The sequence below is a fragment of the Lissotriton helveticus genome, chromosome 9, assembly GCF_964261635.1.
Source record: "Lissotriton helveticus chromosome 9, aLisHel1.1, whole genome shotgun sequence".
In the NCBI taxonomy this organism is placed as follows: domain Eukaryota; kingdom Metazoa; phylum Chordata; class Amphibia; order Caudata; family Salamandridae; genus Lissotriton; species Lissotriton helveticus.
The window spans coordinates 636,879,919-636,906,233 of NC_136070.1; the positions used below are offsets into that span (position 1 = coordinate 636,879,919).

At 44.1% G+C, this 26,315-nt stretch overlaps 1 protein-coding gene across 6 annotated transcripts in view; it reads left to right on the top strand.

The window, feature by feature from the left end:
- LOC144782893 (uncharacterized) overlaps nt 1-26,315 on the top strand; it is an 853,036-nt gene that overhangs the window by 249,148 nt on the left and 577,573 nt on the right. For all 6 annotated transcript variants that reach the window (XR_013601298.1, XM_078662148.1, XM_078662146.1 and 3 more), the window contains one exon: nt 14,753-14,784. Coding sequence is in view for 5 of the 6 variants with exons in the window: in XM_078662148.1 (XP_078518274.1) it covers nt 14,754-14,784 (31 nt within the window). In the remaining variant the exon portion in view is untranslated. The remainder of the gene's footprint in view (nt 1-14,752; nt 14,785-26,315) is intronic.

Here is a 26,315-nt window from a genome sequence, read left to right on the forward strand (position 1 = left end):
GAGTTCGGACAACACAATACGAGACGGTTTACAAATGCATGGATTAATACATATAACAATATAAGAACAAGAATAATAACAATACAGCAATTCATGAATTTCAGCAGCGTATTCACAAGAGAATGATCAGCTCTCTCTGAACAGCCGCTCTTTTAGCAGCATTAATGTACTAGCAGCTTCCGACTCAACTAGTCTAACTAATCCTGCCTAACCTTTAGCTAGTCCCTAACCATCCTCTGATCTACCAGAAAACTGATAGAGCGCGCGAGGTCACCCAGCCAATGATTACGCCGTTTCCGGCCCCATATACTTTCAATTCACACTATTCATTGACCAGGCGACTTCACGGGCTGCTACCAATTGTGTGCGTGTTCCCTATCGTTATGACTCAGTGTACCCGACTTACCATCCACCGACACGGGTACCTATGACTTCAATGGATCAGGGGCCTAGCTGTAAAAGGAAAGGCAGCAAATGCAATTTCAAATGACATTCAATATTGTTTAAATGACCACGGACAACTGGAAGTTTAAAATGTTTATCTAAAGTTCGTTTTCGTTGTGCATGAGATATACAAGAACAAGACATTCAATAACTAGGATGATGTAAATGATATAACTATAGAGAAATAAAGACAGAGTAATCATCGAAATACTGTTATGAAAATGCAAATGGAAAAATACTATATAATCTCAGAAATGTTTAAGCATGGACAGACTATGCATGGGTAACTATAGGAGAGCCTACAAGGAGTAACACGCTAAACTTAAAGTGAAGGGACCTTTAAACAGTCTAGGTAAGGAGGTTCTAGACCATATCAGAAAATGACAAACTGCAATGCAAAATATAATTTCTAAAAGGTAGGGTGACATGAGAACATATCAAGAAAATTATGCAAATGACTTTACGTTTTCAATAGTTTGCGGCAAAAGCATGGAAAAATCAACATGTGCAAAGGTGTGTCTTTATTTAAGCAAAAGACAGAAATATAGAAAGGTGCAAGTTTAAAGAACTTAGAGCAGTATTTACCTAGACTGGTGTGGAAACCAAACCCTGGCCACGGGTCAGTTAAGTACAGGAAACCCTCAAGGAAGGATACCCCTCAAAGGACAGCAGGTGCAGAATGGACACCCCGAACAGGACAGGATACCCTCAGATTAGGAATTAGGACAGGACCTCAGGACAGGACAGCAAACCCTCAGGACAGGACCGCTCAGGACAGGACCTCTCAGGACAGGACCGCACCCGCAGTTTGGAAGCAACGCCTGCGCTCCACCCTCTCTGCAGCTATCGATCAAGACCCCGATTGGGTCAACGAACTCCCAGCAAAGTGCTTCGCCAGCACTTTAAGGTTCAGTAAAACCTTAGTCTATGGTCAATTTCGGACAGAGTGCTCCGCAGCTCTCTGTATCTTCAGTCGCCTATTGAGTATGATGGGTCAGTGACAGGTCAGCTAAACCAGACAAGTCGGACAATTCCCTAGGTGCACCCAGGGTAGATATACTGTTTTGGGACAGGGTACCACCCCCCAAATGTTGCAAAGTGTCAGAATCCCCAATTTCGATTGGTCCTAAGGTAGGCTTTGGGTAACACACCAATCAGAATACAAGATTTGTATGCCTACTTTACATATTTGGGTACCGCCTAGCAAGATTGGGTTTCCCATGAGAAACTGTGCAGAAATACAATGGCAAGTTAACAATGTAACACATGAGGAGCAACATTCGCCGTTCTCGTAGCGCAGAGGTGGCTTTCCCAGGCGCATCTTGACTGTGGCTGCCAGCTGGCTGAGTTCCACTGTCCAAAGTGGCCACCTTTCAATGCTCCATGGGCATGCGCAGAAGAGACCGTCAATATGGCTCCCAATCAGTTCGGACCCCCATTCCCCGCGGTACATGAAAAGTAAGCGAGAACAAATTAATACATAGAAATAACATTATGAAATCACATCACAGGGTTGTACTTTCAACTTATCATCATAAAAATATACTTATGCAGTCTAAATGTTAGCTACATAGAAACGGTGACAAAAGCAGTGGCACGAGCAGTACCACATTGGGCCAAGCTATGTATTACGCATGCGCATAATTTTCCCTCCAACTCTGCAGACGCGTCAGGACACGTGAGTGTGGCTGACGCATGCGCAGTAACTAAATACAAGCGGTGGCCATTTTACAGACACGGATTAAAATAGTTAGGAATACACATAGGCAAGCTTCTTATCCCTTATTCAAACTTAATATAAATGTTAGTAAGACGTACACTTGTTACCTTGTTACACATAAACGAGGTTCATGAGTACAGCAAGTCCGCAAAATATGCGAAGCTTTGCTTCATCAGTGTAACTGAACTTGTTGATAGTAAAATGTGCTGTCCATGATCACGAGAGCACCACCTTTGTCGGCGTTTTGACAAATGATGTTGGGATTTTCAGACAGTTTCTTTAGTATGTTTCGTTCTTTCATGGTTAGGTTGCAATGTTTTAATTTTGGTTGAAAATGCATAGATGTTATGTCTTGTTTGACCAAGTTCTCAAATGTGTCAATTATCTTGTGACTTACGGGAGCTAGAAAAGTATTGCGAGGGCGCAGACCTAGAAGGATGTCATCTTGTTGTACACTGGTTGGTATCAGGTTTTCAAAGTAATGTCGTAATCTGATATTTCTTGTCAGCTTGAAAAGGCTGACCTCTAACTCCAGGGTATTAAAATTGGTGGTGGGAACAAAGGATTGGCCTTTTTGTAGCGTTTTTGTCTCCAGTTCAGATAGTTCATGTGACGATATATTTATCACTAAGTTGTTGAATTCAGTTCTCTTCTTCCCCTTCTTTTTCTCTGGTTCTTTTGTTTTTTCTACTGTTTTTGCCCCGCCGGGGTCTTCCTGCCCCTCTGGGCCTGCTTCTAAAAAAGAGACCGCAGATTCTGCAGTAGTGGCTTTTTCAGTAGTTGGGGTAGACCGTGGAGGTTGTTTCTGTGTTTGTGCCTCACTATCAGATGATGAGGTTTCAGTGGCGGAGTACGGATTATACGCTTTGGGTTGGCATCGGCGGGCATACACTTCTGCCCAAGTGTATTCTTCGCCGAGCTTATAATCTATGGTATCTCTTTTGTACTTCCGTATTTTGCGTTCCTGAATATCCTGGGCATATTTGTCAAGTTGACTGTTGAGGTCTTCCAACATTTTACTATAGTCTGTTGTTTCCATTGAATCAGTGAGTTCGATTTTGATGTTATCAATTTCTGAACTGAGTTCTTCTAGGGTTTTGGATAGCTCTTCTATTATCAACAAGATAAGATCAAGGGAGCATTTATTTAAGATAGCGTACCATCTTTCAACAAAGCGTACATTATTTTTGCAGAGTAACGGTTTCAGTGGGACCCATAGGCCCCTGGGAATCCGTTGGGCACGGTGATACCTCACCAGGGTACTGGCATGAAGTCGTTGGTTAGTTTCTTTCTTTAAAAGATACAGAAGTTGTCTGATATTACTCTCTTTGCTTTTTTTATTGGATAAAGGAGATGTATCCTCTCTAATCAGTCCGTAAATTTTAGTAGCATCCTCACTGGTGAAGGCGAAGGTGTCAGCTTTTGAATCTGTCAAATTGGTAATGTTATCGTAGTTCATGTTGAACGAGCGTGCAGTGTCCTGAGTCAGACACGTGAATCACAAAAAAGGAGGTAGGACACTCACCACAAAATCAAGTAGAGTTTGAAAAGGTGAAAAGTTTGTCGCGTGCAAGCTGGGGTTTCGCTCTCTGAACCACAGAGCGTTGAAGGCAAATAAGTAATCGCAAATCCCAATCGGAGTTGTCCCCCTGCGCACCGCGTGTCAGTTACCCAATGGTATTATAACGTTTGTTAACACCAGGTTAAGTTCATTCAAGTTTTTACTTCATGACGGTTTTCTTTTTATCAAATTGTATTTTCCATTTGTACATCAAAAATGAGTTCCAAAATAAATCAATGAATATATCCAAAATGCTTCATCCTCATTCCCTATGCATTTCGGGCCATGTTGGCCCTTCGTCAGGGGAAATCTCTGTAAACAAAATAAATAATCGGAATGATTATCAGGGACATCTCTGAATATCCTAAATCACGATAATTCAAAACAGAGAGTACTAGATTTACTGGTTGAAACAGTGTACGTGATCAAAAAAATTAAAATCATTCAAACACAACGTTCATTTGTTCCCATCAATTTTAACATTGTATATTGTGCTGGGATCTGTAACACTGCAAGGTGTTCCAAAAGTTGGTTTTCAGGGTATCAAGTGAAACGTTATGTCTCAGTGTATTCATGTAACAGAGTGTGTGACCAAATCTGGTGATAGCGTTCAGGAAAAAGAGGTGCACGAGTGTGTGTCGAGAATTAAGGCAACAAGTTAAGTGCAGTATAACCCAAGACGTAATAAAGCACCAGTGTACACGCTGCCGTATCAGCTTGAACAAACAAAGCTAGTACTTACTCGAAGCTTACTCAAGATGGACTTGGTAGCTGTTTGCACGGCTGATAGGTCGCGCGTATGTGCCGAGGGAAAGTTTAAATAGAACCCGATATGCATGCTTCCCTGTTGTTTGATGAAGATAGAAAGCGGACTATCGTACTGGTGTTTACGGTGGCCATCTTGTAACAGTGTCAAAGTTAAATGCATGTCAAATGCGAGTGTTAATAAAAAAAAAATGAGTAAAGTTTCATGAAGTGTTGAAGCAAAAAATGAAAGAAGGACAGAGGTGTGGACGGACCCGGAGGCCATGATGACACAATGTGAAATGATAGTGTGTTTATTGTCGAAAGTCGACAGCTACCAAACAGATAATGGTTATCAGGTTGATAAGGCTACTAGTGCCATGTCTACCATTATAGGTGTGATTGTGAATTGAGAGTTTCCTTGTTCTCCATTCAGGCTGCATTTCAGCTTGCATGGAGAACATACCCACCGGCGCTCAGACCAATCATTGGTCAGGGGAGGGAGCCTGGCTGCCTGCTTCCTGTTCCTGGAACACGAGAGCAGCAGCAGAGATGCTTGGGACCCGGCGGGAAGGATAGTGTTTTTTTTTAATTGTTGTGACCTGCACACCCCTTACCCCCGTGAACGCCTACACCCCCTTCCCCCGCATCGCCACCCGCGAGCCTTACGGACTGCCCCTGTGTGAATTTAGTGTTTAATGGAACCAAATAAGGTTAATCATATTGCACCACTATTAGTAAATCAGTTTAAACCCATCAGATATAGCTCCTACATAAAAGACACGGGGGACTTCTTACGCATACTAATGAATACAGAATGGCAATTGAACTATCTATTGGTGACCATCGACGTAACATCACTGTACACCTCTATAAACCACGAATTGGGGTTACAGGCCATTCAGTACTATTTGCAACAACGACCCATCAGTGAAAGAGAACATTCCAAAATGCTGATAGAGATGATCTCCATGTGCCTATATAATAATGTGTTCATCTTCAACAAAAAGATCTACAAGCAACGCTGTGGAACAGCGATGGGCGTGTCCTTCTCTCCAAGATACGCTAATCTCATGATGGGGTGGTGGGAGAGGTGCGTGGCTTGGAGAGAGGAAAACGAACATCACATGTCAAAGGTAGCGCTATGGCTTCGATTTATCGATGACCTGTTCCTTTTATGGAAGGGTACAGAAAAAGAATTCTATGAGTTTTTTGCAATCCTTAATGATAATCAAGTCGGCTTAAAATTTACTTGTAATGTGAACACAAAAGAGATAGATTTCCTGGACACCAAAATATACATTGCTGAAAATAAATTACAGACGACTGTCTATAGGAAGAAAACAGCCACCAATAGTCTCCTGCACAGATCGAGCTTTCATCCCCAGAAATTAAAGAAAAACATACCATACGGGGAGTTACTTCGTATGCGAAGAAATTGTTCTGAGGATGTTGAAATGGAGAGGAAATTTGTGGAAACTAAAGAACGTTTCAAACAAAGAGGCTACAAAACAACTGATCTCAATAGAAGTGAAAGAAAAGCGAGAACAAAAACCAGAGCGGACACTCTTCTCAGCAAGAAAGAAAAAACGGAAACAGCAAAGACAGATAAGGAGCCAATAAAGGGAACTACACAAAAAAGTGATACGGATGAACAACCACGGATGGTAATGACATTCAGTAAGGAGAGCTACAGAATACAAAAGACCATGACAAAATTCTGGCACGTAATTCAAAAAGATCCAGATATAGGGCAAAGCATTGGGAATCGTCCTCTGATCTCGTATCGAAGAGCGCCAAACCTTTCTGACCATTTAGTTCGAAGCCACTTTGAATTGAAAAAAACAGAATCTTGGTTTGATATCAGGAAAAGAGGCTTCAGTAAATGTATGACATGCAAAGCCTGCAAAATAGGCCGGAACATCAAGAATCTCCCAGATCCAGGTGGCAAAAACTTTGAAATCAAAACGACCATCACATGTGAATCTTCGTATGTCGTTTATATGCTACAATGCTTTTGTGGAAAGGCCTACATTGGCAGTACCACGTGCCCCCTCAAAATACGGATTTTGCAACATATCCGTGCCATTCAGAATGGGGACTTTACATATGCGATAGCCAAACATATGGCCAGTCATGAAGGAAAAATCTGGCTGGACGTAAAATACTTTGGACTGGCAAGTATCCAACTGCATGAAAGAGGGGGCAATCGGACACAAAAACTGAGACGACTTGAATCGAAACTAATAATAAGGTTCAAAACCAAACAGCCGGCTGGCTTGAATGGAGATGAAGAACTATATGTTCATCTATGATATAATGCTGAGAGACACTAAGAGCCTGTAAAGTTGAAAATCTTGAACTATATGAAAATTCTAGTAATATTGTGCATGATTGTTGATATCGATTGTAAGGAATACCCTCACTCTAGTAACCTATATTGGGAGATTTGAAATAAAAAATGTACAGGTGGGTTGAAATAACAACGGGGACCCAGGGCACTCGGCCCTTTATTGTAGATGACACTAAGTCTGAAGTTATTTGCACGATCACCCGCCAGGTAAATGGACGTCTGATCTATGATGTTCGTGTAAATCACGAACAAATATAAGCGATCGTTTCATAACAATGCACATCGCTTAAAGTGCAGTAACAAATTACACACCCTGTTGGATAAAATGCCCACCATACAAAGCAATAGAAATTGCAATCCCAGGCAATGTACAAAGTTTGTAAACTACTAGGTCCAGGATGCACTAGTAAAATGCTTGCATGCCTTGATATAAAAATGAAAATCGAAAAGGGACTAGTGACCAAACACTGCCGTGAACAGGAACTACGGTTCGAAACGCGTAGGAGTTGTCACGTTTGGAAATAAATAACTGCTAAAACAACCAAGAAGTGTGCCGCGATTTAATTTTTTTGGTATTGGATATATATATATATATATATATATATATATATATATATATATATATATATATAGTTATAGTGGCTGGATCATGAATGATTAAAGTTATTATGAACCATGCATTGACGCATCCGATCTGGGTCTACAGTGTGTGCCAGCATTGAATCAGGTAATAGACCACTCTGTACGTAATAGTTTGGTGAAGATGACTGATTTTGAGAATAAATATTTTCTGTCTTGTTAGAAACAGCCTATGTATTTAATTCCTATTTTTGTAATCAAAGTAAAATATTTCAGTTCGCAAGGACGGTGTATTCGTCGCAGTACACTAGATTAGGCAAGCTTTGAGCCTAATATTAGTGGAGTATCCAGCTTTTGCTGTGTTATTGATCCTCCTATTTATCAAAGAATTAGGATTTAATTTGGCGAGATCTAAGTTATATGTAAGTGGGGGTGGAACTTTTATGCAGCAATTATTGCTAAATATGTAATTAATATCATGAAAATGCATTATTTAGTTTGTGACTGAGATTCCTAAAAATGTTTGCTGGTGGGAGAATCTATTTGTCTATGGAACATTTAATTTGTGAGCTTTCATGTGCAGCGCGCACATATTACCACTTCTTTCCTGTGAAAATGTATTTGAAAATATTAAGGAGATGGTTACACCAAGAGTCCTATTAGTTGGTCTGGGGCATGGATTACCCAGTGTGGGAACACTGGGGGCCGTGTAACATCAATTGCAGGTCCGGGTAGGGCCAGTGCACAAGTGCAATCTGGGCACTGCTGAAACCACCTCCTGGGCACCGGGAGGGTCGTGGCAAAGGCACACTCCCCCACCACCCCACCCCCGCCTGCACATCTTCCCTTCGCTGCATATATTCCCCATCTGCAGAGCGCCCTCCCCCCCCCCCTACCCCCCCCCCCCCCTTCGACTCAGAGCGATACTCTTACTCCCACTCCCATTTGGCAAATCAAAGCAAAAAGAGAATCCGTTATTTGGCCGGAATAGAAATCCCCAGCCATACTTTTACCTGGTGAAATTTGGTTTGCATGTTGTTACCCATTCAGGGACAAATAATTCACGGTTGGAAACATCTCGAGTAATGCCTCTCCACAGGCTTAATGACCCATTTATGAGTTGCAGTGCAAGGTGAGGGGGTACTGCAGTACACGGTTCCAGACCTAATATTTTCGGCACCCCTTCAATGCAGCTTGTAGGCTGGCCCATAAAGATTATAGATGCACTACTCCAGACATTTCCAGTTGTGAGCAAAGCTTTGTGTTACATTTGCCAGCTCCTCATTTTTCAAGTGTGAAATAGAAAACATACTGAGGCAAGTGGCAGATAGGAGGTAGTCTGTTTTTTTTCTGCAGTTCTCAAGTGTTAAGGTTCCTCAGAGTACAAGGGATAGTGTGAGTGTGAGGATTTTAGATAGCCTGATGGTGATATTGACCAGAAAGTGCAGTAAGTTACATGAGGCAACTCCTATTTTGTTCTCCACAAAGGTTTAAAGATGTTTGAAGCTCCAAAACCGGTCTTGGGTGAATTATGTGCCCAATCTGCTCTATCTGTGGCAAAGTAGACCTTTGACTTGACATTTCCACAACATGGAATTGGATGACATTTAAAACCACGTGGTTGAGAGGCACCTGAAAAAATTTCTGTCCAGTGTAGAGGTTGCAGGGCTACTGATGACCTGCAGGCAACCTGTCCATCAGGAACCAGAACCTATTGTCATTACTGAACAGGTCATGTCAGAAAGTGTTATGCACCATTTAGGAAGACTAATCATTATGCCCAGTTGATGATTCTTTATGAAAGAGAGTGGGATGGTTTGAGATCCATCGCCCTCTGTGAATTCCAACTAAAAGAAGATGCAAACAACAGAATACAATTGTTTACCTTATTGCTAGCAAGCTTTCATAGAAGTTGTTAAGGACTTGTATGGTTCATGGTGATTTAAATCTTCTTATTGCTAGTGTCCGGACACTATACATTGGTAAGCATAGTTTACATCCTAACCTTAGAGCAAGTTATATCTGAAGGTGTGCAGAAAGAGGCATTCACATCACTTGATACAGAGACACCTTGAAAGACATGGAGTGAGGTGAGACTAACAGGACTCCAGAGAGATAGAGGTGTTGGACTCATAAGCTCTGTGATATGGGACCACTACACAATAGCACTTAAACGTTTGGCTAAGCTGGGAAAGGGCTTACTGTTGCCAGTGCCTGGGGTTTGCCACATGTGATCCAACATTGGAGAGAGGATGTAGCCTTACCAGTCGACCTCGAAGCTGGGGAACCGTGTTCGAGTCTCGGCATCAACGCTCAACATCCTGTGATTCTGGGCAAATCACTTAATCTCCCCGTGCCTATCAAAAATGAATGTATTTATTTGTAACAAAACTGGTGCTCGTGTAAAGCGCTCTGATACCTGATATCTTCGGGTCTACTTTGTGCACTAGAAAACTCTTATTAAAAAAACACAACTAAAACAAGCATTTGCAATGCAATAGTTCTCGCATTAGGAATGTGTGAGCTATTGGTATTGTAAATGACAATTTTTTTAAATATGTGTTGGCTTTGAAAATATATAAATTAATAGCATTGTTATTCACATAGCCAATAGCTTACACTTTCCTAATGCGAGTCCTATTGGCTATGGCAATGCTTTTTGGTAGCAAGCAAGGACAGTGCTGTTGTGGTGCTGAGTGATGTCGTTGTGTCCCAGAGTGATGTGGTTGTGTCCCAAAGTAATGTTGTTGTGTCCCAGAGTAATGTGGTGGTGTCCCAGAGTGATGTGGTGGTGTCCCAGAGTGATGTGGTGGTGTCCCAGAGTGATGTGGTGGTGTCCCCGAGTGATGTGGTGGTGTCCCCGAGTGATGTGGTGGTGTCCCCGAGTGTTGTGGTGGTGACCTTGAGTGATGTGGTGGTGCCCCTGAGTGATGTGGTGGTGCTCCCGAGTGATGTGGTGGTGCTCCCGAGTGATGTGGTGGTGCTCCCGAGTGATGTGGTGGTGCCCGTGAGTGATGTGGTGGTGCCCCCGAGTGATGTAGTGGTGCCCCCGAGTGATGTGGTGGTGCCCCTGAGTGATGTGGGTGTGTCCCTGAGTGATGTGGTCGTGTCCCTGAGTGATGTGGTGGTGTCCCCGAGTGATGTGGTGGTGTCCCTGAGTGATGTGGTGGTCTCCCTGAGTGATGTGGTGGTCACATCGTCTAGGGTGAAATTGTGAATTTGTAAAACATAGTTGAGACCACTCATGGTTAGACACTTGCTAGGACTAAGCCTATTGCACCCTGTTGAAAAATCCTTTACTCACCCTGACTTCTCTTCCCTCCCTGAAACCTGAGATCATAGGGAAATGAGTTGAACTGCACAAGTCCCTTTTCAGCTGAAGGTGAGGCTGCACGAGAGAACTGACAGTAGAATTTTGAGAGGGAGGTGGCAGTTTGGAGACAAATGAACATTCTCCTGCCTCGCGAGCGCACTCTCTGGCTTGATCTAATGTCCCATCAGAGCCTGGATTCTATTCCCTTCTTACATTATTCCTTCCTGCATCCCACCATCTCCTATGCTGCTTCACCTCTCCCTACCTTACCTCTCAGTACCAATTCAATAACTCCCACAAAAATATTGGCCATTGAGTTAATGTGCTGTGGCATCTCCATCCTCGTTCTCCATATCTTGTCCCTGCCTGTCTCCTGGTTCTGCATTTTCAAATCTCCTGTGCTCCTTCAAAGATTTAAGGAACCAGTAAAGTGGCATAAAGCACTTTCTAAATGTGAGGTTAACTGATTGAGTAGAAAAGATGGTTTAGTGAGCTAAACGCTCACCCTGGACAGTGCTGTGATCTAAAGGTCACAAGCTTGAGTTTCCGCAAGGTTACATCTTGATCGCTGAGAGGCCCTTCTGGGTAACCATGTGCGGCATAAATTTAGGAGAATAGAATGACATCATTAAATGGATAATTTCTCCCTGCCCGTGAATTGAGGCCTGCAAGCGGGAAAGGAAAGTCTCCCATTCCCCCTGCCCTGCACGCTGTTGTACTGATCAGACGCACAGGCAGAATGTATGTCTGCGCCGGTGTATATGTCCTGAAGCAGACACAACTATGGCGCAGTCCCAACAATTCACATTGGTTGGTGTGGACCTGGTTTTGACTCATGAATAGCTAGATGCTGGATTGGGAATCCAGCAGATCCAACTCTATTCGAACTCTGCCTGCTTTGACCCCACTGACTCCCAGAGCAGACTCTGCACCAGCAGTTGCCAGAGGAGAAGCAGTTCGCACCATATATGGTGGGTGTTATGGCTGCCTGCTGTCTATCAAGATGTTCAGCTTCAAGCAGTAGGTTCCTTGAAATAACCAAGCACTCCTGCTGCCTCTGCTAAAATTGTGTGTGACAGATTAAGCAGCAGATGTGACAAAACACTTGAAAGGTCCCAAAGACGAAACTTATTGGCTATGCCAATGCTTGTTTTCTATGCTTTCTGGTTTTAAACCTCGTTTTCTACCCTCATTCTGACTGTATATGGTGCTTGGCCAAGCACCACGACTGAGAAGTGCGATGCCGATTAACAACTGAAGCCAAAGGCGCTGCGGGAGCGACAGCCTGAAACCCTGTCAGCATGGTTGTCGCAACCATCCGATCTGTTTCTTTCCCGCTCTCTGGTCCCTTCACTGAGCCGTTCCCATGGACATCGACACTCATCTACGTCCAGCAGTAAGTCTTGTCGCAAGCAGTTGAAGTTGTGGCATCCCCCGGCTTTGTCACCTCACAACATGGTTTCCCACGGCTTCTCACGCCTTCAGGCTGAGGACCCTGTGCAAGTGTTTCCCTGGAGCACGATCGGGCCCTAAGGAGGTTACCTGCGCCTTGACTCTGTCCACGCTGGCAGGTTCGCTCGTGGCTGCAGTTAGGCCCATATCTTCATCAGTGCCGGTGTGCAGCCACTCCGGGTTCACGCCCGCAGCGCCGATCTGACTAGCTGCTCGTGTGAGGCTACCGCGCTCTTAGGTCAGCAAAGAACAGAACTCGCGTTTTAGGATGCTTGGGGGATTGTTGGTGAAGTAGCCTATCTGCTCCAACTCCATGATTTTTTAGGGGTAAAAGGCTGTGGGCAAGATTTAATCGATTGATTCTTAGCAGAGGTTGGTCTTGGGTTGCATGCATCTTGGGCTGTTAAGGAAGCCCAAGTCAATAAACGAGGGAGTGAACACATAAGTGCATTTTTGCGAAATAAGTAAAATCGAGGCAAGCACACACTCCCCCATCATCACATACACCATCATAGACTCACTCTGAAATATCCAACTGCTGACATTCTCACTACACTCACTCTGCCATCTAACTACACTTGGTATTTCAACGGACAAATTCTAAATATGTATATACACTGATCTACACACTACTCAACCTGTGCCCACCCATGGATATGTGCATTGGGAGGAGAACAAGAGTGTCTTTCCTGCACGAACACTGCATTACAGCAGACAGCTCTGTAGCTTTCCATTTTGTACCTGTGCTATTTGTGTTAATGTAAGCTTAGATCTCAAGGCAAACCTGCTGATTTTGGTGGCTGCAGGCATCCTCTCTGTGACATCTCTAAGAACAAGCAATTGGGCCAAACTCATCACCACAGCATTTTAAACATTCCCTAAAGTAAACTAATATGCAAGCCCTGCTCGAGTCACAGATTCTAAAGTTAAGTCTCGCTAGGTGAACATGAGAAGACAGGGGCCAATCCTAGCACTCAGTACAAGGCATAATGGACGAAGAACGGACCAATCATCAGTACTGTGCAGCTCGCTCTCTGGCTGTTTGATAACAAATACATTGGGGCTGTGGCCGAGTTGTGAGCCTCTGATGGAGGTTGGACACGTAAGAGCGTTGTTCAAGGGCGCACACAAATTAGGACTCGTTCCCTGATGATGCATCAAATTGGTGCCAATTTAGGCGCTACTAAATAAATGTTTCGTCATCAGATACCGACAGGGTTGGGGTGTGGGTGGATAAAAAAAACAGCCTGTCCAAACGATACGATTTTCAGCGCTCTGAGCGCTCTAGAGTTAAGCGCTACAAAAAGTGCTACCAACATGGACAAAACGGATCGAAGAGAGACTGAAAAACTCGACATTGTATATTCGACCGTGCTGAAGCTAAGCGGCTGCGCTGTTTTGTGTGTTCTTATTAGGAATGTGCATTCTTTTGGAGTTCTAAGATTCTACTGTGGTCGGGTACGGCCTCCTCGGGCCCCGATTAAGTTCAAACGATTATTCAAGAGATACCAACAACAATCGCTCACTAGAGCCACACACAAGCGACTCACCCTCCGAGCCACTGGAAGGATTTCCAGCTCTCGCCAATCTGACAAGAAAAGAAAACAAGCCGCGAGCGTGCACATCCTGAAAACGGAGGTTCGGGAGCGTCACGCCTGTCGTGGGGCGGGACTTCCGTTTTCCGCGAAGCCCGCGCCCACAGAGTTGATGCCCCGCGGTGGCTGCAGAAGTCAGGAGTGGCGGCGATGCGGTGAATGGGGCTTAGTTGTAAGGGGGGCGGTGTAGGGGAGGGTAGAGGGCGGCGGCGTGTGTATGCGTGCGTGTCTGTGTGTGTGCAGGGGGTGGGGGGCGGCAGCGTGTGTATGTGTGCGCGCGCCTGTGTGTGTGTGTGCGTGCGTGTAGAGGGGTGGGGGCTGGCTGTGTCTGTGTGTGTGCGCCGTTAATGCATGTGAGTGCGAGCGAAGCGAAAGCAGGGGCTGTGAGTTCGTCTGCGCAAGCGCGTCTCAGAAGCGCGCTCCCGCGGTCAAAACTGACTGCAAAAGCGCGCGTCTGACTCGTGTCTACATTCCCCAAAACGGCTCACAATAGTTGTTGAAGCAGACAGCAATCAATGCTTCGCATTGAATGCAGGTCTGCTCGACCTAAAAACATGACCTGCAAGTGTTGCAGGCACGGTGCCTGCAGCTAACCTCGTTTATGTTTGTTTGATGATGGTAGGAGGATGAGTGTTATAATGCAAACCTAAATGAAATGGTAGCAGTGACAATCTGGTCAGGTTGTGATGTTACACAATAGATATTTACAGCTGCCTTCTCTGCACTGTGAGGAAAAGATCGGGATGAGCTATACTTTAGGACATACCTATTAAGGTAATATGTATCCTCCTTTACATATGCTTCATATTTTAATTATGTTATCAAATAAAAAATGTAGTCTTCCAAATGCATACTGTTGTCAGTTTAGCATGCTAGTCAAAGCATGTGTTGTCTCCTGTGATAATTGTTTCCTTTTCGCCATTCTTTAATACTGAAACCCACGAATATGTCTATCTGTGATGTTAAATCACAAATATATTTTCTCTTTCAGTATGCCAGAAAGGGGCGGATTCATACGTGCACGTAAGTATTATAACCTAGTAAAGGATTTACTCAGCAAATTTAAATCTTAAAGCAAATTGCTTGTGTTGTAAGGTTGCAGCCAGAGAGCTGAATATCTTTATCGTATTGCAGAGCTGGCACATACTGTAGTACTGTGATGAGTAAATAGTTCTGTACCGTGGGTGCAGTATTTGTGTTAGCTGAAAGTCCTGAGATTGACAATATATCTTTTGTGATTAAGCAAAAATTCATATTAGAATTATTTCACCGGTACTTCAAACTTGTGTGTTGCCAGTAGGAAGGACCAATGTTGATAGTAACTGCAAGAGCGAAACAGATTTTAAATGCCTATTGGACACTTTATCAGTGGCGGCTCGTAATGTCGACGAGCAGTGGAAAGGGCATGCACAAGCACACTCCCTTCCTCCCATCCCTCACAAGCACCCACACACACTCACACCCATCTGCATGTGCACTCACACCCATCCATTCGCAAGCGCGCACACATACACCCATCATTCGCTAGCACATACCCATGCACACACCCTATCACAGCACACATCACTAATTCACATATATTCAGATGTCCCCTCCGCCTAAAATAAAGGGTTTTTTGCGGACGCCCATGCATGTGTGTTCCCTTGAAGTGTCTAGATGCAGCATGACAACCAGGGCACCATTGCCTCGGGCCTGACAAAGTATTTGAATGAGAAGAGCGGCTAACTCAAGTCTGCTCAAACTGCAATTGGTGCACAGAGACAAGGCGCGCGCGGATTAGCTCTGGATGCACTGCGCACCCGTGGCGGGTCTTCACATCAGCAAGAAAGGCGCAGTTCCGGGTCATTTACAAGAGGTACAGAGTAGAGACGCGTGAGACTACAAACGTGCCAGGAATAGACTTCATAGTGTCGGGAAAGCATTGTTATAGCGCAACTAAAAAAAGCGGCCTTCATTTCTTTAAACAATTACCATACCAAAAGCTTTGAAGGGTGTGTGCACGAAGAGAAATCACCTCGAGCCATATGACAAATATGGCATTCCACTGTGCGAGCTGATTTTATCAAGCATGTAAGTGCTAAGACCACATGATGGGCCTACAGTCGCGGCCAGCATTGCGGGCGGGTGGGGGGAGGTGGAAAAGGGGTCGTCGCGCCCCGGAGGGGATGAGGGGGAGGCGGGAGGGGTTTAAGGGAAAAAGAAAGAGATAAAATAATTAGTAAAACTTACCCTCCCGGAGACTCCCGACTCCCGCCGTCCTGGTTTTGAATCCTGCATGCTCGTCATCAGGGAGGCTGCAGGCAGCCTCCCTCCCATCCACCGCAGCCTTGTGATTGGTGAAGCCGCTGCCCCACCCCCGTCATTTTCTCTATGTGCATACATAGAGAACAGGGAGAGAGGGCAGGGGGGAGTGGCTTGCCCTCTGTTGTTCATACTGACTGTTTGGGCGGCCTCAGACTGCCCAAACAGTCAGTATTAACAACCGTGGGCAAGCCACTCCCCCCTGCCCTCGAGAAACACCGCCCACCCCCAACCAGGAACTTCTGATTTCTCGCCGTGCAAGATGGCAGAAACACATGGTAGTTATTATGGTAATAACTACCATTTGTTTCTGCCTTCTCGCATGCCGAGAAAGCAGGGGGCGGCGCCCAAACGCCCCAATAGAGGAGCCGCCACTGTTTATCGGTGTAGTCTGGGGGGGAAGCAAGGCTCCATATTGCGCATGTCACAACGGACACGCAGCGGACGCGCGCAGCGGGCGCGCCACCGGTATGCCAAAGGCAAGTCGGTCTGCGCCCGTACGCGCCCAGTTTGGACCCGGGGCCAGAACCCCTCCCCGGTCAGGATCAGCACATAGGTATACCTCCAAACAGCTCTCTGCAATGGGACAGCAGGTGCAGAATGGACACCCCAGGACAGGACAGGAAAACCAGATTAGGATCAGGACAGGACCACCAAGGCACGACCAGCACCCGCAGTTCGGAAGCAACGCCTGCGCTCCACCCTCTCTGCAGCTATCAGTCAGAACCCCGATTGGGTTAGCGAACTCCCCAGCAAAGTGCTCCGCCAGCACTTAAGGTTTAGTAAAACCTTCAAAAGTCTATGGTCAAATTCGGACAGAGTGCTCCGCAGCGCTCTGTATTCAGTCACCTATTGAGTGCGTTGGGTCAGTGACAGGTCAGCTATTCAGACAAGTCGGACAAATTCTATAGCTAAACCTAGGCTAGATATACCACCCCCCAATGTTGCAAAGTGTCAGAATCCACAATTTCGATTGGTCCCAAAGTAGGCTAGGTTAACACACCAATCAGAACAGACTACTGTAAGCCTAAATTATCATGTTAAGGAACCGCCTAGTGAATTTTGGGTTCCCATGACCTATTCTACAGAATACAATGGAAGAGTATACATTTGTTGCAAGTGTAGTACAAATTCTGTTTCTCCGACTGGGTGAAGGTGCATCTTCCCAGGCACCTTCAGTTGGCACCTTGTCAATGCCACCAGCTACTTCTGATTCTGCGCGGTACTGCACTCCAGCACGGCCTCCCAAGCACCCCATCACCCCTCCGTACCGAGGATACATGAAAAGTAAGCAAAAACAAATTAAAACATAGAAATAAATGAATAAACTACATAACATGATTGTGTACTTATGAATTATCACTATAAAAAATATACTATGCAATTATTTATTAGTGCAATACACAATAACACGAGAGCATCTGCACAAGCTTCATCATATTATTACACAAGCAGCCATCTTGTGGCTATTACGCATGCGCACCCTTTCCCTCCAAAATCACAACTACGTCACGTCACATGAGTGTGACTAACGCATGCGCAGAAGCAATCTTCTAAACGGCGGCCATTTTAGAAACACAAATTAATCGTATTAGTAAAACACATAGGCAAGCATCGCTAGGATACATGTACATAGTAAAAATAAAGGAAATTAGTAAAACGTACAATTTTGATTACAGAGTTATACATAAATCGAGGTTCTTGATTTCAGCAAGTCGCGTAAATGTGCGAAATCTTGCTTCATCAATCCCCTCTTTGATGATATTTACTATCATCACAAATACAAATGGAACCAGATGCCAACTTTTCACACTTTATGCATCTCAATCTCTTCCAACAAGCGATTCAATTTCTCTTTCACATCTTTATCAGGGTGAGAATTTTTCACCTTTTTGTAAATCTGATTATTCATTTCTTCTAATTCAAGCTCATCCACACTCCGTTTCACACCCCTTCTATTCACAGTGTATTTCTTTGTGTGTTTGCGACATTTGCAACAGATGAATATGAGGAGAATGACGAGACCTATCACTCCAATTGGCATCAGCACCTTAAACAATAAACTTCTACCTAAATTTGCAAACCAATGACCTACATTGGAGAGACCATCTACAAGTCTCTTCCAGGCACTGTCAACCTCTAGTGGTTTGAGTTCCTTTTCCAAATTAGTAATGTTTTTCACATATCTTTTGATCTGTACACTTTTGTCCGGTATGTAAGTGCAACAATGTTGCGCCTTCAGCATCCGGCAGACTCCGCCCTCTTTTGCTAATAAGGTGTCCAGCGCAAGTCTGTTCTGCAAAACCATTGATCTGATCGCAACCATTTCGGTATTGACCAGCAGGAATCCATGAGCTGTGTCAGTAGACAACACATCCACTATTGTGGACAATTTGCAAATTCTGTGAGTGTTCAGAACCACTCCCACTCCAGGTATCAGTGCACTAAAAATACTACCCATTATTTCACCTACACTTTCTCTTCTACTACGCACTAAGCCATTAGTGTTTTCATTGCTTCCAGCAATTTCTTTCACATGGTATATTTTCGGGAAAACAATACCAAAGTAGCAGCTTCCATACCAGTGATCCGGCAATTTAAAATAAGCCTTGTTCCCGCATATATAATAAATTCCGGGAAACACAGGTTCTGACCCATTTTTGAAACCCCAACCTCCAATTACCTTGTAATTGTGTTCACATTGACTGGAACCAATGAAAATGTTATTATAATAACTAGTCTTCTCGCGATGAAGACAAAGTTTCCCTTTCCTTTCGAAATCCAGCAACAAAGCAGGACCACTCCCACCATTTGAGGTGCCTTCCATATTTTCAGCCCATTTAGGAGTTTTCTGTCTCTTGTCATTTGCCTTTCTTTGGAAACTCTCCCTTCTTTTCTCTGCCATGTTAAAAAATAATTTTTCTTGTTCATGTAAAGAACAGGTCAAGTTATCTCTGTGTGCTTCATTCAAGTCTATGGTACCTATTGTCAGAAAGTATTCTCCCATATAACGTGTAACTTCACTTTTGGTATGTACAGGATTCAGATTTCCACGTATAGGAAGTTCAGAAAATATCACGTCTGAATTAGAATAGTAATACTGTAATGGTCCTCTTTTGTAAAATAAGCTAGCTAATATGCTACAGGAAATTCCATAGGTCAAAGGTAGGTGATGATAAGTCACGCCTTCAGCTACAGTAGGTAACTTCATGCAGACATAGCAGTCTTCTATTTCCATAGTTTCTACATAGTGCACTAAAAGATTAGCGAAAACATTTAATTGTGTCTGGTTTCTAACTCCATGGTAATGTAGTCCTTCCTCATCCGATGCTTCTAAGTCTCGTTTTGTTTGTCTGAGTGCTTTTTTCCGTCTTTCTACACTTCGTGTTGTCAGTTCTTCAGTGTCAGTAGTCACAGTCTGAGTAGGGTCAATATTAGTATTTTTGCTTACCATAAAAGGAATGAAAACTGTTAGTCCTATCCAAATTATTATCACTATAGCTATACTACATATACATACTTTGCAGCATGTTTTGCAACAACTGCGTCTAGGCCTTCCATTCACGTTTGAATCAGAAATTTTCGTTCAGAAGAAGATTTCTCAACCCCTCTCCGTAACTTTGCACAGTTAGCTTACTTTGTGCAACTTCAGGTTAATTCGTCTTCCTCTTCTGTAGACGGATCAGCAATCGGTTCTCCGTCACTTTCGTCAGTTAAATCAAGCTCCACAAAATCTTCCAAAATTAAAAAGGTCCATTCAGAATCTTGGTATTTCTCGTTCAGTCTTTTTATTCGATCACTCCTTCTCTTGGAGCTTTCTCCAGCTTGTTCTGCAACTCGAGGACTTTTTCTTCTTTCTGCAAGTTTTTCTTCTACTGTTTTTATTCTCAGTCTCAGTTTCTTAATAAATCCCGGTTCAATATTTTTCTTTTTCTTGAGTCTTTTAGCTGGCACTGTGATTTGGCTTTCTTCTAATACTCTTTTATTTTCGTTTGTTTGTGGCACTTCTGTTTCTGTCTCTTCCCTTCCTATCTGACTAATCCCAGGTCTTGTATCTATTTCTTCTGCCTGGTTACTAAGGTGGCCTAGTTCAGGTGAGTTTTGATTTTGGCTTTCGAATGTCTCGGTTTCTGTGTCCTGAACACGTTCTTCTAATTCTATCTGATCCTGTTCAAGCACTTCGATCTCTTGATTTTCTTCTGCTCGAACTTTTGTACTAGTTCTAGTCTGTCCCTTTTCAATTTCAGGAATCAGTGGAGGAGTATCGATCACTTGTTCTGTCCCTGTCTGACCTCCCTCTTCGTCCTCAGATTTGATGTGAATCTCAATGATCTGAGGGTCTTCGCCTGTGCCTATCTCTTCCTCTCTATTCCACTCTCTATCTTCTTGGTTCCGCTCTCTTGTTCTGATTGGGTCTTCAGTTAGGTCGATTATGGGTATCCAATCATCTTGGCTGGTGCTCGGTTGTTCGTCATCAGCTACTTCAGGACCGGTATCTGCAGACCCCTCAGCTGGACAACCTTCAGCTCCAGGTTCCTTGTCCGGAACTACTTTCTGTGTATGGCTGGCATGGATCCACTTAGGAACGCCTGCACACTTCACTGCTGTCGTGGTCACCAGTATTATCTGGCGCTTTTCTCCCCACCTTGGTGCAAGGCAACTCGAACGAGTATGCTTCTTGATTCTAACCCAGTCACCAGGAACCAATTTGTGAACTGGAGTTGTCGGGTTGGCGACGGCGTCTTCCCCAATCTGGCGAGAGATAGAACGCACTTGGTCACCCAGTTGCTTGCAGTATTCAAGTACCAAATCATCAGTAATGCTTAACAGTTTGTATCCTGGTACCCATGCTTGTCTCATCACTCTTCCCATCAGGATCTCATGGGGGCTCAGGCCTGTTTTCCGATCTGGAATACTTCTGAGTCCCATCAGAACAAGAGGCAAGGCAGTAATCCAATTCATGCCAGTAGAATCACACAATTTTGCTAATCTCGATTTTATAGTGCCATTTATTTGCTCGACTACTCCAGAAGCCTCTGGACGATGTGCACAGTGCAGCTTTTGTGTAATTCCAAATGCTTTACAGAGCTGAGCCAATATCTCATTCTGAAAATGTCCGCCTCTATCTGATTCAATCATGACTGGAACCCCAAACCTAGGTATTAATTCTTTCAGTAACAGTTTGGCTACGGTTATAGCATCATTCTGTGTGGCAGGGTAAGCCTCCACCCATTTTGAAAACAGGCAGACAATGACAAGGACATATCTTTTTCCCTCACAACGAGGCATGGTGATGAAGTCAATCTGAATTCTTACAAAGGGACCCCCTGATCTTCCAATTTTCCCCAGTTCAACTACTGTTCTTTTACCAGCATTGAACTGCTGACATGTTAAGCACCTCTGGCAGAGTGATTCTGCTACTTTCCTGAACTTCGGGTTATACCAGGTCTGCTGAAACACCAGAACCATGGCATCCCTGCCAGTGTGTGAACTGCCATGTATCAATCTTGCCATAGAGGAGAGCAGGTGTCTAGGTAACACAGGCATACCCTTTGGGCCCACAATGACACCATCCTCACTCCTTGGTCGACAACCAAGTTCCTTCCACTTCTCTTTCTCTTCCCAAGGCACAGCATGCTGCCATTCTCTCACCTCATCCCAGGTAGGCACTTCTTCAAACACCATAAGTTGGCAGCTGTTTCCAGTCCCTCCCAGTTTGATATTTATTGACATGCGATCCATAGCACATTGTTTTGCCACTCGATCAGCAAAATCATTTCCCATAGATACAGCGTCAAGGCCTCTTTTATGGGCAACACATTTGACTACTGCCAATTCTTTTGGTAATTGGATTGCCTCCAGTAAATTTTGTACAATCCTTCCATTCCGAATGGGGGTACCTGATGAAGTCAGGAATTCTCTTTGTAGCCATAATTGGCCAAAGTCATGCACAGCCCCATAACAGTACTGACTGTCAGTATACACTGTTATCTTTTTGTCTTTTCCCAATTTGCAAGCTCTTATCAATGCTATCAATTCGGCTACTTGTGCAGACTTTACTCCAAATAAACATGATGCTTCTTTAATGCTGTCTAAAGAAACTACAGCATAAGCAGCACTTAGGCCCACCAGTTCGTGTCTCATACATGAGCCATCCACAAACCATTGCTCATCATGTACAGGCAAAGGGGTTTCTTTAATGTCTGGGCGGGGTTTAGTACTGAATTCTGTCAGGTCAATGCAGTCATGCTCGTTCTCTCCCTGGTCTTCTACAACCATTGAGTCAGGGAGTAGGGTGGCTGGGTTCAGTATATTACACCGAGTAATAACTACATTTGCAGCACCCACGAGAATCCTCTCGTATTTAGTCAGCCGACTAGGGGTGAGATACTGAGTCTTGGTTCGGGTCCGTAAAATTACAACTGCATGTGGAACATACACAGTTACAGGATGTCCCATTACAATTGATTCACTCTGCTCTAAGCTTGTGCAAGTGGCAGCTACTGCTTTCAGACATCCAGGTAATCCAGCAGCCACTGGATCCAAAGTGGCAGAAAAATATGCCACTGGGCGTCTAATCAACCCATGCTCCTGGGTTAAGACTGACAATGCACAATTGTCTCGTGTGTCACAGAACAGGGCAAACTCCTTAGAATAGTCCGGCATTCCTAAAGCAGGAGCTGTACACAGGCAGTCTCGTAATTTAGTGAATGCTGTCAAACTTTCATCATCCCATTCAACTGGGTCCTTCGCTCCCTTTTTGGTCATATTTATCAAAGGCTTTGCTAGGACTGCGAATCCCACAATCCATTGCCTGCAGTAACCTACAACCCCAAGGAACATTCTGATCTCTTTCGGAGTACGGGGCAACTGCATCTTTTGAATTATACTGACTCTCTCTGAAGTGACTTTTCTGATGCCTTTTTCTATCTGGTGTCCCAGATATTTCACTGATTTGGAACAGAACTGCAATTTCTCAGGGGCTACTTTATGTCCCTTTTCACCTAGGTGATTCAGCAAGGCAATGGTGTCAATCACACAATCCCTATGACTTTTAGATGCCACCAAAAGGTCATCTATTTATTGTACCAAAACAGACTTTCCAGGTAAGACTAAAGATTCGAGGCATTTTTTCAGGATCTGATTAAAGATAGAGGGGCTTTCTGTGTACCCTTGGGGGACCCTATTCCAAACGTACACGTGACTATTGAAAGCAAATGAGAAAAGAAATTTGCTATCTGGATGCAATGGGATCGAAAAGAATGCATGACATAGGTCAATCACAGTGAACCACTCAGCATCCCAAGGAATCTGATACAGGATCACTGCGGGGTTCGGGACAATAGGACAGCAAGGAACAACGATCTTGTTTACCTTTCTCAGGTCCTGCACTACTCTGTACTTGCCACTAGGTTTCTTGATTCCAATTATGGGAGAATTACACGGGCTGCTCATCACTTCTTGTATGATGTTTGCTTCTAACAATTTCTGTATTTCAATAGCAACTCCTGCTCTCACTTCGGCACTCATTCTGTAAGGCTTGGTATTGGGGTAAACTGCATTTTCTTTCATGGCTAGTTGTATGGGATCTACATTTGCCATTAATCCTACATCCTTTCCAGTAAAGTCCCACACTTCTGATTTCACTGTCTTTTGAAGTTCTTAGGGTAAGTCTTGTACAGTCATTCGTTTAATTTCTGAGTCAGGTCTGATTAACATTAACTTGTAGATGCCATCTTAGTCTGGGGTCTGAATTTCGACGCCTTTTGGTGTGCACAAGATAGTACAGTTCATTTTGCACAACAAATCACGTCCCAGTAAGTTTACTGGACTAGTGTCACAAACGACAAATCTATGCATTTCTTTAAAGTTCCCTATTGTAATTTCCATGGGCTCAGTAACTGGGGTACTAATCAATTGATTAGATACACCTACTACCTGGATTGCTTCTCCCGAGAGGGGTAGGTTTGGAACGTCCGCTGTTCTCACAGTAGAACGGGTAGCACCAGTGTCCAACAGAAAGGTGACATCATTTCCATCAACCCTTCCTTCAATGTATGGCCCTGACTGGTCTACCGGCAAGGAGGCGCCAAGTACACACTCCTTGTCCTCCCCTCTCAGGCCCCGTCAGTACTCGTCGTCACAGAGAAAAGTGTCATTTAATAAATACTGCGAAGTTGCTGCATTTCTGTTCTCATTACCTCCCCAGATTTCTATGTCGTCACCCTGCGGTGATTTTCCCTTAAAATTAGGTTTTGGCGCTCAGGGCACTTGGATTATTTTTACCTGCTGCTGAGTCTTCCTTGGTCTTTCATTCTGCGTCTGTGGAATTAAATCAGGGGTTTGGGTATTATCATGCTGTAAATACGGACACTCGTCCCGCCAATGTCCAATTTCCCCGCACTGGTGGCAGGGGAATTTCTTTTTAGCTTCTTCTCTGCTCATTTTTACTTTGGGCTTTCCCCCACCCCCTGGGCCTTGACGTTGGGTATTCTTACTCAATTTACTTAATTGCTTTTCCTGCTGTTCTGCGAGCTTTACTTGTGCCCACATCACCTTTTCCTTGAGGGCCTTTTTCTTATCTGCCATCTCGTCCTCACAGTATTTTGCATACCGTAGGACCTCGTCTATTTTCTTGGACTGCCAACAGATTTTGTTATCTTTGATCCACTGACAAATTTCGGGTCTTAAACCGTTTACAAACCTGTAAATGAAGTGGGTCATGTCTTTCATCTCGATGTTATCTATACCGCTGTACGTTTTAAACACCTGTAACAGTCTTTCATAAAAGGAGTGCACAGTCTCGTCCCTTTCCTGCGTGGTTCTATCTATTTTTGTCCAATCAGTTTCCTTTGCGGGCACTTTTAGCTTCAAATGTTGAATCACTTGATCATATTTTCTCATCACTTCTTTAGAGGGTTCTCCTGTTCTAGAGTCCCTCGGGTATTCCTCACTAGGCCATGCTATGGCTATTTTGCACTCGGTCCATAAGTCTACCGGAACTACGATATCAAAGAACCCATCCAAATCTTTCCACAGGCATTTCTGAACCTTTACAAACCTTTCCACCTGCCTGTACCAGTCCACAGGCTTCTCTCGTAATTTTGGGAAATCATTTGTAAAGGACACAATATCCTGTCTGGACCATGGAACATGTACGTATTTTCCACCTGGCACTTCACACATAGGACATAACTGTTCGGGTTTATTAGCTTCTTTTAGAACGAACTGAGGAGTCACTTGTTTGGATCTAGCCTCATCTTTCTTTTTGGCCCACCTGGCTTTCCATCTGTCCACATTTCCCCATTTCTGCAATACTGTCAATAACTCCTTGACCTGTGCCTTCTTCCCTGACATGTTCAGGTTTTCCAGATCCTTGTCTGAGAAATCTGCTCTGTAGGGCCTTTGCAAAGGCTTTGATTTTGAGATATCTATTCCCATACAAGCTGCAGTGTCAGTTAGATTTTCATGGAGTACCCTGGCATTTCGAGTAAGGCTCTTGCAGATAAACAACAGCTCTTCTTCTGTGTAGGTATTTAATCGATCTAATCCTACATTTCCTGCCATAAGTTCTTCTATTTCTACTCTCAGTTTGTAGAGATCTAGAGGTTTTGACTGAAGAGTTTGTTTTTCTAATTCTCGACTCCATCTTTCAATTTCTTCAGGAGTTACTACCGTGACACTCTTAGTACCCGAAGTTGATTCCATTTGAATCTCCCTCACATTAAAAGGATTATGTCTTTTCTGCATCCTCTTCCCTGGTTCCCTACTGGGCAGATCCATTAGTGAAACCTCAGACTCACATTCACTTGTTAAGTCGTCTACAATTAAGGGCTCTGATCTCGGTTGGGCTACAACTGGGGTAATAACTGGAGTTCTCGGACTTCCCTGTCGGTCCCCATACAATGGAACCACTGGTCCAATAGTAACCGGAATTGTTAAAGACTCAGGACTTGCATTTAACTGAGAAATCCTCTGAACTATTTCAGCTCTCTGCTTAGCTAGTGCTTCTCGTTCCCTGTCCTCCAATATCCTTTCAACGGAATTGTCATGTAATACTTGTGGGGTTAAAGTCGGAGCACAACTCGGGGCAGTGGGAGGTGTCTCTCTGGGTCTTTCACCATAACTAGGTCTAGGGTGCAAAGTACCTGTGCCTAGGGATCTTGGTTCTTCCTCATATGGAGGGTTTAGGAACGGTATTCCTGAACCGGATGGTCTTGCCTCACCTTCATAGGGGGATCTAGGGCAAAATT